Source organism: Sceloporus undulatus, chromosome 9, assembly GCF_019175285.1.
Source record: "Sceloporus undulatus isolate JIND9_A2432 ecotype Alabama chromosome 9, SceUnd_v1.1, whole genome shotgun sequence".
Taxonomy (NCBI): Eukaryota; Metazoa; Chordata; class Lepidosauria; order Squamata; family Phrynosomatidae; genus Sceloporus; species Sceloporus undulatus.
The window spans coordinates 30,803,825-30,816,987 of record NC_056530.1 but is presented as its reverse complement, the minus strand read 5'-3'; the positions used below and the strand labels follow the sequence as shown (position 1 = coordinate 30,816,987).

Here is a 13,163-nt window from a genome sequence, read left to right as displayed (position 1 = left end):
ATAGATGTCCCTGTGGCAAAAAGCAAAGAAGCAAATTGGCAGGGAGGAAAAATAAAGGTGTGTGTTGTTTCCTCCTTTTCTCTACTTGGATCCTCTCCTTCGCAGAGGGAAAAAAAGAAGAAGAAGGGAAGGGAGGAAAGAAAGAGTGCAGGAAGAGGAAAGAAGAGGAACAGCCAAAAAAAGAGGACTAGTCCCAAACCAGAACTAAGAGACTTTCAGAGGAACAGCTGCTAGGAATGCAAAGAGATGGAGGGAAAGGTATTAGCATATATTATTATTATTATTATTATTATTATTATTATTATTATTATTATTATTATTATTATTTTGCATTAAAGGGGATCATTTAAAGACCCAAAAATAGGAAGATCTGGATCAGTGGTGTTTGCATGAAGATGCAAAAACAGTGCCACCCTTTTAAATCCAACCCCTTTTGCAAAGCTTTCCCTGTATTTGTTTTTTAAGTTGGTTATTTGTTTATGTGTTGTTTTGTTGTTGTTGTTTTTGGTGCTCCTTTATTTCCTCCCAAAACCTCCTCTTCCTTCTGGACTATCCAAGGGTCAAGCCTGGTTTTGGCTTTGTAGCAAAGTGCAATCACACCCAGAATCCACAAAAAAGCAAAGGGTTGGGGTTTTGCTGCCACTTGAAACATGGAGCAAAGCAAGGAACAACTTCCAGAATCCACAAATAACATCCAAGGACCCACAAAAAAGCCAAGGGTTGTGGTTTGCTGTCACTGGAAACATGTATCCAAAAAGCTTGGAACGTGTCTTTTGCATTTTGCATGGTTTTGGATGTGTCTGGTTTTGTGGATTTTGGGTGTTGTTGCACTTCTTGGAGCGGCATTCAAAGGGGATTTTGCAGCACTTAGAAGCATCAACTTTCTGAGGCTTTTAAGGTCCAAAACACACTGCAGGAATGATCTAGGAAATCATGGGAATTGTAGTTTATTGCGGCACCAGAGCTCTCTGACAGTTAAGACTCAATGTCTCACCGAACTACAGATCCCAGAATCCTCTAGCATTGAGCCAAGGCATTGAAAGCTGTCTCAAACCGAATTATTTTTTCCAGTTGCATACTGGTTTTCCAAAACCAATGCTGGAAAGCCAGTATGCAACTGGAAAAATTAAATATTGCAAAGGTCTGGTGACATACAAACATTTCTCTCTTTACTGATTTGGGGAATTCGGTGAATTGTAGTTTTAACGTGGCTCTGATAGAGAAAGCTAAATAACTCATAAAACGACAGATCTCAGAATGGCATAGGATAAACCCATGGCAGTGAAAGTGGTGTCAAACTGGAGCATTCCTGCAGTGCGGATGCAGCCTACGCAGCGCATGGCGAGGCCGGTTGAGTGTGAATTAACTTGCAAAACAAGCAAATCCAGCTGAACAGGTCGGTTTAAGGTCTGCTACTCCTTGGATGCTCCAGGGAAGCTCATCTTATATCTTAATGTGTAAGAAAGAAAAGCTTGGATTTAGTGCGCCATTAGGGTGTTGCATTGGGATCTGAAAGAACCAGGTTCAAGTCCCTGCCAAGCTTCGAAGCTCACTGGGTGACTTTGGGGTTAGCCTCAGGATGCATCCACACTGGAGAAATAATCCACTTTGAAACCACTTTAGCTGCCATGGCATCCCTCCATATTTGCGGCTTTGATTATTCATGGATTTGATTAATATGTCCTTCTAAGAATATCTAGGTCCTTCAGTGCAACTCTATGGTCACCTTTAACTAAAAGTCGCGCTGAAAGACCTAAAGATTCCTAGAGAGGATACTCTACTAGGCCTTTATAGCTCCTCCAGCGCAGTTCTCTGGTCAGTATCTGTCGGAGGTGACCACAGAGTTGCCCTGGAGGACCTAGAGATTCCTAGAGAGAAGACTCTACTGCCTTTGTAGCTCCTCCAGCACCAGTTCTATGATCAGTGGTCTGTCGACGCTGGCCACAGAGTTGCCCTGGAGGACCTAAAGATTCCTAGGAGGATACTCTACTAGCCTTTGTAGCTCCTCCAGCACAGTTCTATGATCAGTGTCTGTCGGACGCTGGCCACGAGTTGCCCTGGAGGACCTAAAGATTCCTAGAGAGGATACCCTACTAGGCCTTTGTTGCTCCTCCAGCACAGTTCTATGATCAGTGTCTGTCGGCGCTGGCCACAGAGTTGCCCTGGAGGACCTAAAGATTCCTAGAGAGGTACTTACTAGGCCTTTGTAGCTCCTCCGCGCCAGTTCTATGATCAGTGTCTGTCAGACGCTGGCCACAGAGTTGCCCTGGAGGACCTAAAGATTCCTAGAGGATACTCTACTAAGCCTTTGTAGCTCCTCCGGCGCAGTTCTATGATCAGTGTCTGTCAGACGCTGGCCACAGAGTTGCCCTGGAGGACCTAAAGATTCCTAGAGAGGTACTCTACTAAGCCTTTGTAGCTCCTCCCGGCGCAGAGTTCTATGGTGTCTGTCGGACGTTGGCCACAGAGTTGCCCTGGGACCTAAGATTCCTAGATACTCTACTAGGCCTTTGTAGCTCCTCCAGTGCAGTTCTATGGTCAGTGTCTATCGGATGTTGGCCACAGAGTTGCCCTGGAGGACCTAAAGATTCCTAGAGAGGATACTCTACTAGGCCTTTGTAGCTCCTCCAGTGCAGTTCTATGATCAGTGTCTGTCGGACGTTGGCCACAGAGTTGCCCTGGAGGACCTAGAGATTCCTAGAGAAAAGACTCTACTAGGCCTTTGTAGCTCCTCCAGCGCAGTTCTATGGTCAGTGTCTGTGGGACATTGACCACAGAGTTGCCCTGGAGGACCTAGAGATTCCTAGAGAGAAGACTCTACTAGGCCCTTGTAGCTCCTCCAGTGCAGTCCTATGATCAGTGTCTGTCGGAAGTTGACCACAGAGTTGCCCTGGAAGACCTAGAGATTCCTAGATAGGTGTCCTCTCAGGGAAAAACAAGGCGTTTTTGTTATTTGCGGTTTTTCCATAAGGTTTTGTGCCCCTAACCCTAGTGAATACGGAGGGACAAGTGTAGTTTGTTGTGGCGCCAGAGCATTCCTTTTTGTGGAAAGCGTGTTTAGGTTTGGTAATAAATAAAGATAATTTAATACCAGGCAGGTCTCAAATGTCACCATTTATTTCTCTCTTTTCTCAGGAATCTGTCACCCACTTGATCTAAAAATCCACTACCAGGACAAGCTGGCCTTGCAAGTGCCTCGCCGGATCCGTTTTTAAAAAGCGAGGAAAAGCAGCATGCGGAAAGGCATAGGACTGGAACCCAGAACCGACGCAAGTTAGGGACAGGCCTCTGTAAAACCTCAAGGCCGGAAAGAACCACGTTTTCCGATCAAGGAGACACAGTGAAGAAGAAAGAAGAAGAAAATTAACACGGCGATCCGTACCGGTTTTGCGTTTGTTTGTGCGTTTGTTTAAAAAGAGCTTTAAATAAAGAGATTTATCTATAGAGCAAAAAAAACAGCAACCAAGCTTTGCATTTTTAACCTATTTTTTAAACCGACTTTCTTTTAAAGATAGGAGACGAGGTTTTTTTTAAAGTAATTATTTTTATATTCTTTTCTAGAAAAAAAGGGAGGAAAAAATCTCTCTTTCCTTTTTTCCCTCGGACGATAGTTACCCGGCGTCTATCTCCGCGGATCAGATTTCGTGGACGTTAAAGAATTGCATTTAGAGGATAAAACGCAGAAGAGTCGGCAGAATCAATTGCTACCTGATCCTCGAAAGAAGCCGCAAGCGAGAGACAAGGGACTTGCTTAGGATTTTTATTTTAAAAAGACCCTTTTTTAAACAATTTTTTTGCTCGGGAGCAACCTTGTGTTTTATTATTTGCTTCCAGTTTTCTCAGCAGTGCCTAACCGAAACAAATGCCTCTTTAAAACCAGTAACAAAATCTCTTACGATGCACTAAGGGTGGCTTTTTCAATTCGGAAGAGAAACATTATCCCCATTATATAGGAATCTGATTTCTCCCCCATAAAACCCAGGCTTGTTTTTTTGCTGTCGTTTGGTAGCGAAGAAGGTTGGAATCGGATCCAAGAGGCACTGGATTTTATTTTGCAGGAACCGGAGACGCTAAGTTTGGAGAGGCCTTTGCAAACGGAGAGGGTTGCGAGTTTTCCCTTGGCAAAACCCTGGCGTCCATTTTCCGCCAGAGAAGCAGAAATCGGGAAAAGCGGAAGACGAATTCATAAAGTTCAGCAGAAAGCAAAAGGAGAGGTTTCTTTAGGGAGTAAAAGAGTAAAACCAGAAAATAGCCAGGAGATTCGGAGTTCATCGGAAAACAAACAGAGAGGATTTTCTAGGGTCTCTCATGCAAAAAAAAAAGAGTTAAAGCAGGAGATAACCAGAAGATTCAGAGTTCATCGGAAAGCAAACGGAGAGGTCTTTTGGGGATCTCTGATATGGGAATAAAAGTCAATCCAAAGGATAGATAACCTGGAGATTCAAAAAATATCAGAAAGCAAATGGAGAAGGTTTTTTAGGACTTCTCATACATAAACCAGGAGATTCAGAGTTCATCAGAAAGCAAACGGAGAGGTTTCTTTGGGATCTCTTGTACAGGAATAAAAGAGTCAAAGGCATAGGATAAGCAGGAGATTCAAAGTTCATCAGAAAGCAAACAGAGAGGTTTTTTAAGGATCTTTTGCACGGGAATCAAAGTCAAACAAGGACATTCAGAGTTCATCAGAAAGCAAACGGTGAGGTTTCCTTGGGATCTCTCGTATAGGGTTAAAAGAGTCAAAACAGAAGATATCCAGGAGATTATCGGGGCACGCTCTGCAGGAACAGGGTGCCCTGAATGGAGCCCAAAGAGTCACCCGAAGGACAAGGGAAGCCAGAGAATGAATCAGCCGGAGGGGAAATGGGCCAAAAAATCCAGGACCGAGAGACAGAGGTCACTGGCGTCGGGTTCGGACAAGAGATGACAACAGGAGATACCCCTGTGATAAATGGGCAGAAGCCAGTGATACCCGGAGTCCTATCTGGCGAGGAGAAGATCAAAGGAAGTGATTTAAAAGAAGACGAGGGACTGGATGACAAATTTGGAAAACTGGCGATGTCCAAAGAGTCAGATTGCCAGGGGAATATTGAGTTGCCAGGAGGAGATACCCCACCGCAAGGTGCAACCCCTTTGTCGGTGGGTTCTGACGCCAACCCTTCCGAAGAAGTGGCTGAGGAGGAGATGGCCGCCAAACCTCGGACGTCTCCGTCCAACCAACCCCAGCCGCCCGACTTCTATTGCGTGAAGTGGATCAGCTGGAAAGGCGAGAGGACGCCGGTCATCACCCAGAGCGAGAACGGTCCCTGCCCACTCCTGGCCATCATGAACATCTTGTTTTTGCAGTGGAAGGTAAGCGGAAGGGGAACGGAGCCTCCAGGTCTGGCAGCAGTTTGTCTCTGAATGGTAGTGTTTCCCAAACTTTGGTCCTCCAGATGTTTTGGACTCCAGCTCCCAGAATGCCTGATGGTTGGCCCAACCGACCAGGGTTTTTGGGAGCTGAAGTCCAAAACATCTGGAGGACCAAAGTTCGAGAAACACTGTGCTAAGGGATAGTCAGAAAAACGGAGGTGACGCACACACCTCTTGCCGCCTTAAAGAGGCATCCTAAGCCCAGAGCTTTGTAACATGAATGGAATTGAAATTACTTTTAATAGTAGCTAAGGGTGCATGTATATTACAGAACTAATGCAGTCGGACACAACCTTAAGTGTTTAGTGGGACTTTGGGATTGGCCGTTTTGTGAGTGATTTCACCTTCTTGGTCAGAGAGCCCTGGTGACACAACGGACTACAAATCCCAGGATTCCATAGGATGGAGCCACAGCAGTTGAGGCCGTGTATTAATTCTGCAGTGTGGCAACCCTCAAATGGTGCATCCACACTGTAGAAATACTGCAGTTTGGTACCACTTTAACTGCCACAGCTGCATCCTACAGAGTCCTGGGATTTGGAGTTTGGGGAGACACTGGCACTCTTTGGCAGAGAAAGCTAAAGATCTTGTCAATAAATCCCAGGATTCCACAGGATGAAGAAATTTTCCAAGAAAACCTCATGATAGATTCATTTATTGCCTTAGGGTTGCCATAAGATGTAATTTTCTGAGCCTCAGGTCCTCCCAAATGTCTTCTCTTTTTGCTTCTAGGTCAAGCTGCCTCCCCAAAAAGAAGTGATAACATCCGACGAACTGATGGCTCACTTGGGTACGTTATAGCATTGCTCTCGGAGATATTAACGGACATTTTTGGAATATTGAATATAACCTTTCTCTATTTCTTGGCCACTCCTGAATTATTTCCTCCCTGGGTCCTTCTATATCTAGTTGTTGGAGCCAACTCTTTGCCCAGCTAGCCAAGCACTAACTAGCTCCTCTTCTACATCAATTTATTACAGGGTACAGGTTATTATCATATTATATTAATTGGTATTCTGCTCTTTTCCCAGAACTGGGACTCAGGTTGAGTTTCCCTTGTCCAAAACGCATGGGACTCTTGCGCATAGATAATGGTATACCTAATATTTTGAAATAAGTTGAAGTTATTATTATATGTCATTGTATTTCATAGGACTTGAGCATCCATGGATTTTGTTATCCACGATGGGCCCTGGAACCAAACTCCAGCGGATACTGAGGGTTCACTGTATTCTGATTTTAAGCCACCCTGACTATTTCTAGCGAAAGATCAGCCTCTCTTCTTCTCTCTCCTTCAGGCGACTGCATCTTATCCATCAATCCCCAACAACAGTCGGAGGCTCTGCAGTTGAACTTCCAACAGGTGAGCTTAATCCTGTCTATTTTCATAGTCTGGGCCTTTATCCGAACTCCCTGGACTCCATTAGGCCACCAGTACAAACGGGCCACCAACCCATAAACAGCCGTTTGGCCCCATTTGTCTAGCTTTTCCTGCTTTCTTTGCTTTAACACCTCCCGGATATGATCAAACTTTGGGGACTGATTTGAGCTTCCAGGTCCAGCGGCAGCCTATATCAGATAAGGGAGACTCAACCTGTAGCGATACAGACATTGCAACATGCCTTTCTCCTCTCTGTCTCTGCTTTATGGACAGAACGTGAACGATGCCATGATGGTCCTGCCCAAACTCTCCACAGGGCTGGATGTCAACGTCAGGTTCACAGGGGTCTCCGATTTCGAATATACCCCTGAATGCATTGTCTTCGATCTCCTCAACATCCCCCTTTATCATGGATGGCTGGTGGACCCACAGGTGAGACCTCCCCACCTTCCAGACCTTTGAATGTCAAGTCACAGTTTCAATTTCTGGTGACTCCGTGATAAGATAACCTCCAAGATCCCTGGTCATCCATAGGAATAAGGAGATTGTGTACATTTTAATTAAATATGTATTTTGTTTTTTATGGTATATTTTGGTGTTGTCACCCGCCTTGGTCCTTTTGGGAGAGGTGGGATATAAATAATAATAATAATAATAATTATTATTATTATTATTATTATTATTATTATTATTATTATTATTATTATTATTATTATTATTATTGCCCTGATCAGGTCTTGTAAACTCAGGACCAGGGCTTCCTTGATGGAGTCTATCTACCTGTAATGCACTCTCTTCTCTTTTCCTACTGCTTTCCACTTTTGCTCAGCATTATTTTGTTTTCTAATGGGTCACGTTTTCTCATGATCCACAGTCCAATAGCCTCCATTTAGGAAATTAGGTTTCTAGGAAAAATTCAGGCTTGGTTTTTCCTTGGATCCATTCATTTGCAGGGTTTTTTGGGGGAAATCTATGGTATCCAGAAACCTTTTCTCCACATTTCAAATGAGTTGTTGGGGATGCTTTGGTTTTGAATTCCTGCATGGCAGAATGGGGTTGGACTGGATGGCTCTTGAGGTCTCTTCCAACTCTATAATCCTATGATTTTATGATTTATGCACTGAAATCGGAAACGCAATGGCCTTGGACCATCCTGACTTTTAGTATTCAGTGGTAATGTCTTCACATTTGAAGCTCTTAGTCCCTTCATGACTGCCCTTCCAAGACTACTGAGAATTTAAAATGTGTGGACTGAAGCTAAAAGAGCACATTTACGGCTCCTATAATCTCCGTTTTGGAACCTCTTTGTCTCTCTGCCGCAGACGCCGGAGGTGGCTCAGGCCGTCGGGAAGTTGAGTTACAACCAGTTGGTGGAGAAGATCATCACCTGGAAACACTCCAGCGATCCCAATCTGGTGACCGAAGGTAAAGCAAGTCCGCTTCATTTTCAGATCCATTTTATAGCGAACAATTTCCCCCCTTTTAGTTTTGAAAAACAACCACGAAGCAAGACAAAAAGACAAGATGACAAATCACAACGAAGTTGAACGGGTAACGCAAACATTAATTCCAAAACTAGCTGTATGGCATCTCTTTCTCCGTTCACTTAATGAGAAAAGAGAAGACCCTGACTGTTCCTATATGTTCACTGCCTCTTTCTGTGCCTTGATGTAGTTCCTCTTTGTTTAAAACTCTACTATTTATGAGGTTGATGATGGTTTAAGACCCTATTCTTTATGTGTTCGCTCATTCTTTGAAACTCTGGAATCCGTTTTATAGTGGAATCTCTGCCTTGATCTTATTGGAGAGGCGGGGTATAAATAAATAAATAATAATTATTATTATTATCATCATCATTATTATCATCTCACCATCATCCCCAACAAGGTTTGATCGCGGAACAGTTTCTGGAGTCCACAGCCTCCCAGCTGACTTACCATGGCCTTTGCGAGCTCACATCCACGGTCAAAGAAGGAGAGCTGAGCGTCTTTTTCCGAAACAACCACTTCAGCACCATGATCAAAAACCAGGTGGGATTAATATGGGGATGTGTGTTTAAATAATCTAATGCGGATGTAATGAATACGGATCACGCTAAGTGTGATAACGCTGAATACCTACAGTGGGCCCTTGGTATTCGTTGGGGTTTGGTTCCAGGACCCTCCTATGGTTACCAAAATCCATGGATGCTCATGTCCCGTCATATACAATGGCATTGTAAAATGGTGTCCCTTATGTTATATTCCCTTTTGGAATTGATATATCTTTGGAATATTTTCAAGCTGTGGAAAGTTAAACCCGCGGATAAAGGATCTGTGAGTGTGTAGGGCTGACGCAGTTTTACGGAGGCAGGTCTCAATTTATGTTAACCTTGCATTTCCGGATAAATTGAGACGGCTGTAAAGCAGGGGAGCTGGTCCCATAGGGAAAAATTGCAAAAGTGAAACACGTTGGAAATGATTTGTTCTTGCAAAGCTGAAAAAATGGAAGGTTTCCATGCCATCCTAAACAAAAGTAGCTGACTTACCTTGCCTCACCGCTGACCAACCCTTTTTATTATTGTCCACTAACCCCTCCAGAGCCACCTGTACCTCCTGGTCACAGACCAAGGGTTTCTCCACGAGGAGCAAGTCGCCTGGGAGAGTTTGCACAATGTGGACGGAGACGGTTGCTTTTGCGATGCCCAGTTCCACCTCAGCCACGCTTTGGGCAAAGAGGCGGCCGGGGGGTCTCCTCCGGAGCAGCACCCCAACCAGAGGCAGGTGGACCAGGTAAACGGAGAGCCCCAAAGCCCTCCAGGCATTTGAGTTCGGAGAAGAAGGTTTGGGAAGGTGGTCTGTTTGGACAAGCATTTGAGTTCGGAGAAGAGGGTTCGGGAAAGTGGTCTATATGGCCATGTAGTCAAGTCCCAGTCCACTAGTTCTCTTCTGCAAGGTTCCCCTGTTGCGGCTATAATGCGGTATCTTGAAATCCAGACTACCCCGAATGTCTCATACATGCTCCATTGTTCTCCCCGCAGGACTACATGATTGCCTTGTCCCTCCAGCAGCAACAAGGAGGAACCCCATTGAGCGACCTAGAACTTGCCCAGCAATTGCAACAGGAGGAATACCAGCAGCAGCAGCCTCCGCTGCCGCGTCCGGTCCCCCAAGCGCAGGTACGGCAAGGTGATCTCGGCCCCTTCCCTCCCAACCTAGTATGGTCGATGTTCCTCCATCTTTCTTACCGGGGTTTGGGGAGGGGATGCGGAAGACACCGAAATCCAATGAGATCAATGGTTGAATCGGTGGTATGTAATGAGTGGGCCAGAAATGTTGCCTGTGGGTCAATTGTGCCCTCTAAAAAGCTATTTTTGCAGTTATTATTTCCCCATTGGCTGCTGTTTTCCAAAACAGCATATAGGTTGAGTCTCCCTTATTTGAAATGTTTGGGACCGGAAGTGTTTTGGACTTTTGATTTTCCCCTCTCGGATTGTGGAATATTTCCATGCGCATAATAAGACATAGGAAGCCAGCATGGCATAGTGGTTTGAATGTTGGACTATGGAGACCAGGGTTTGATTCCCATCTCAGCCATGAAACCCAATGAGTGACCTTTGCCAAGTCACACACTCTCAGCCTCATGGGATGGCAATGGCAAACCCCTTCCGATCAATTCCTACCAAGAAAACACTATAATAGGGTCACCATAAAGGATCTGAAGCACACAACCACAAGATATCTTGGAGATATGACCCAAGTCTAAGCACTAAATTCATTTGTGTTTCCTTGGTGTTTCCCAAACTTTGGTCCTCCAAATGTTTTGGACTTCATCTCCCTAGTCAGATTGGCCAGGAATTTGGGGAGCTGAAGTCCAAAACATCTGGAGGACCAAAATTTGGGAATCACTGCCCTACACCTTATGCACCTAGCCTGAAGGTAACATTATAAGTTTGTGCATGAACCAATGTTTGTTCAGTTTGGAACACCAGAAAGCAAAGGTGCCACTCTCTCAGCCGCCCATGCGGACAATTTGGGAGGATTTTGGATGTCGCAATTCCAGATTAAGGGAAACTCAACCTGTAACTAGCTTTGCTGGGAATTTAGGATGGCTGCTCAATGAGAGATTCCTGAAAATAGCAACATTGCACAATGCAGATTGGGTGCCACTGTGCAACTACAGTGCACAATGTGGATGTATGTGCAACTACATTTCCATGAAGTGTTTGCCCGATGTGTGTAATGCAATGCATCTACCTGCACTTTGAAGAAAGATCCACACTGTCTTCTATTCTCTTCCTTTCTCTGCTTTCTCATTCCCTTTTTCCCTCTCTCTTCTCCCGTATTTTTAGGGAAGGAGCCCACCACCGACCCGACCCGCCGGAGAGCGCAGGCAGCGCCAAAAGCAGGATTCCGACTGCATTCTCTTATAACGCCAACCTTGAAAGGCGGTCCATGTGTTTCTCAACCTCCGAAATTTCGGAGAAGACCGAACTTCCCATCCTGTTATGCATTTGGAAGACTGTTATTCTCAGTGGTCTCCTCCGCGCAAAGGCTGAAACCAAAATTTCGAAGCTAAGTTAACCTTTGGATAGCAGCAAACCTCTTTCTCGGTGTTTCTAATTCTCTTCTCCCTCCCGGCCTATTTAACCTCCAGCGTGTGGTTATTTTTTAAGACCTCTCTTTTTTGTGATTATTTTACAATTCCCCTTTATGTGGGTATTTTATCCTTCCTCCGTATGGGGGGGAAAGACGAAAAATGGGGGGGGGGTCGTATCACTTTTTGGCCACATCTTATAGGGACTTTGGCGCAAACGGAGAGAACATATCCTATCCAGAGCCCTTGGAAATTTATTAGACTGTTGCGGGATTCCAGGAACTGTAGTCCAAAATAAGTAACTTTTCCAAGCCTCTGTGCAACCAAAAAGGCCTTCTTTGGAGATTCAGAAATGTTGGGTTTACGTGCAATTTGGGTGTATTTGCAGCTTTAACAGGAGGTCTGTAAAGATGTTGGGTCTCTGTACATCTTCCGCTATAGCCGTTGAGCATCTTGGGGTTAAATGCTTTGTGATGCGCCATTCTGTGGTGCATAATAATAATGATGATGATAAATAATAATGGGAAAGTATCCAATTTGTATGCAGAAGTTCCAGGTCCCATCTCTGGTGCCTCCTTAAACCTTGGACAGCTGCAACCGCTCAGATTAAATGCAGGTTGCAGAAACCATGTTCCTTCCCAGACCAAGTTTGAGCAAGTTACTTTTACGAACTACAGTTCCAGTATCCACACAGCCAGCAGCTTTGGGGAGTGAGAGCAAGACGAAGAGACGCTGGGAGTTGCAATCCCTAACAAGCAACTCTCCAAAAATCTGCTCCCAGAAGTCTTTGGACTCCATTTCCCATCCGCCTTAGACCATGCCATGACTGATGGGAGGCACGGTTCATTTGCAGACGGATGGTGTTCCCCTCCTGGATTAAGTCGCACTGGACTCAGCGGCGGACAAAGCGTCCGCAGTGGCAAAAAGTACTAAGGTTTTCCGATTCACAGGGACATGATCCAACATGGGAGGGAAAGAGAAGGGAAAGAGAAGCTAAATCTCACGAGGGAAGAAACTGCAACGCTAATTCTGTCCGACTTGTAAATGATTATGTTGCTTTGCATAGGAAAACAATGAGAGTGAGACAGTTGAATTTGCACTTTGCAGAGGTGTCTGGACTGCAAATCCCATTGCTCTTCATTGGCCAACAGAGACTATGAGAGTTGCAATCCAACACTGTCTGAAAACTGGGGGGAAACTAGCATGGAGCAACAACCATGGGAACAAATGTAGGGATCCCAAACCTTAAAATTTGGAGAGTTTTGCCACACCAAAACGGAAAAATAAACTTTGCACATTTGCAATGGAAAACTTTTCCAACTAATCAATTCCGACTAAACCATCGCAAGGAAGCTCTCAATTGCTGGCCATAATGAAACGCTTCCAAACATATTCTGCGGCTGTTGGAAATCAAGATGAAATTAAGCTCGGAAATCACTGTAATGGTGATTTGGAGCAGGCCATAGAAATAGAGGATCTATCGCACAGCTTGCCGCGAAAAGAGATGGCAAGGCGCGAAGTGATCAATACAAAGGTTTAAAATCAGTACGGAAAATAAGCTTTAACCGTTTCTTTATAATTCATTATTAAGATAAAATTCATGAATAAGGTAAATGAAACGTGGGTCGCGTCGCCAGGATACTGCCATTGAATTGAGGAACAGTGCTCTACTCTGGGGCTGCCATCTATTTAATGACATTTTAAACGGATTAATCATGTATTTGGGGTTGGACTAATGAAATCCGCGCAAGTTTACACTCGAATAAAACGATACTTCGGAAAGAAAAGTCGTGCGCCT

The 13,163-nt window shown here is 44.7% G+C and overlaps 1 protein-coding gene across 1 annotated transcript; it reads left to right on the top strand.

The window, feature by feature from the left end:
* Nucleotides 1-36: 36 nt before the first annotated feature.
* MINDY1 (MINDY lysine 48 deubiquitinase 1) lies at nt 37-13,142 on the top strand. The gene is made up of 10 exons (XM_042441141.1): nt 37-258; nt 3,136-5,349; nt 6,142-6,199; nt 6,708-6,772; nt 7,064-7,222; nt 8,113-8,215; nt 8,678-8,820; nt 9,370-9,561; nt 9,810-9,947; nt 11,121-13,142. The coding sequence occupies exons 2-10, from the start codon at nt 4,798-4,800 to the stop codon at nt 11,199-11,201; spliced, it is 1,491 nt and encodes a 496-aa protein (XP_042297075.1). The 5' UTR covers nt 37-258; nt 3,136-4,797; the 3' UTR covers nt 11,202-13,142.
* The last annotated feature ends 21 nt before the right edge of the window (nt 13,143-13,163 follow it).

Bases quoted from the DNA above. Each gene is read 5' to 3' on its own strand.
- MINDY1 (XM_042441141.1), top strand. From the start codon at position 4,798: ATGGAGCCCAAAGAGTCACCCGAAGGACAAGGGAAGCCAGAGAATGAA. The intron at 5,350-6,141 runs GTAAGCGGAAGG...TTTTGCTTCTAG, and splicing joins TCTTGTTTTTGCAGTGGAAG to GTCAAGCTGCCTCCCCAAAA. The intron at 7,223-8,112 runs GTGAGACCTCCC...TCTCTGCCGCAG, and splicing joins GATGGCTGGTGGACCCACAG to ACGCCGGAGGTGGCTCAGGC.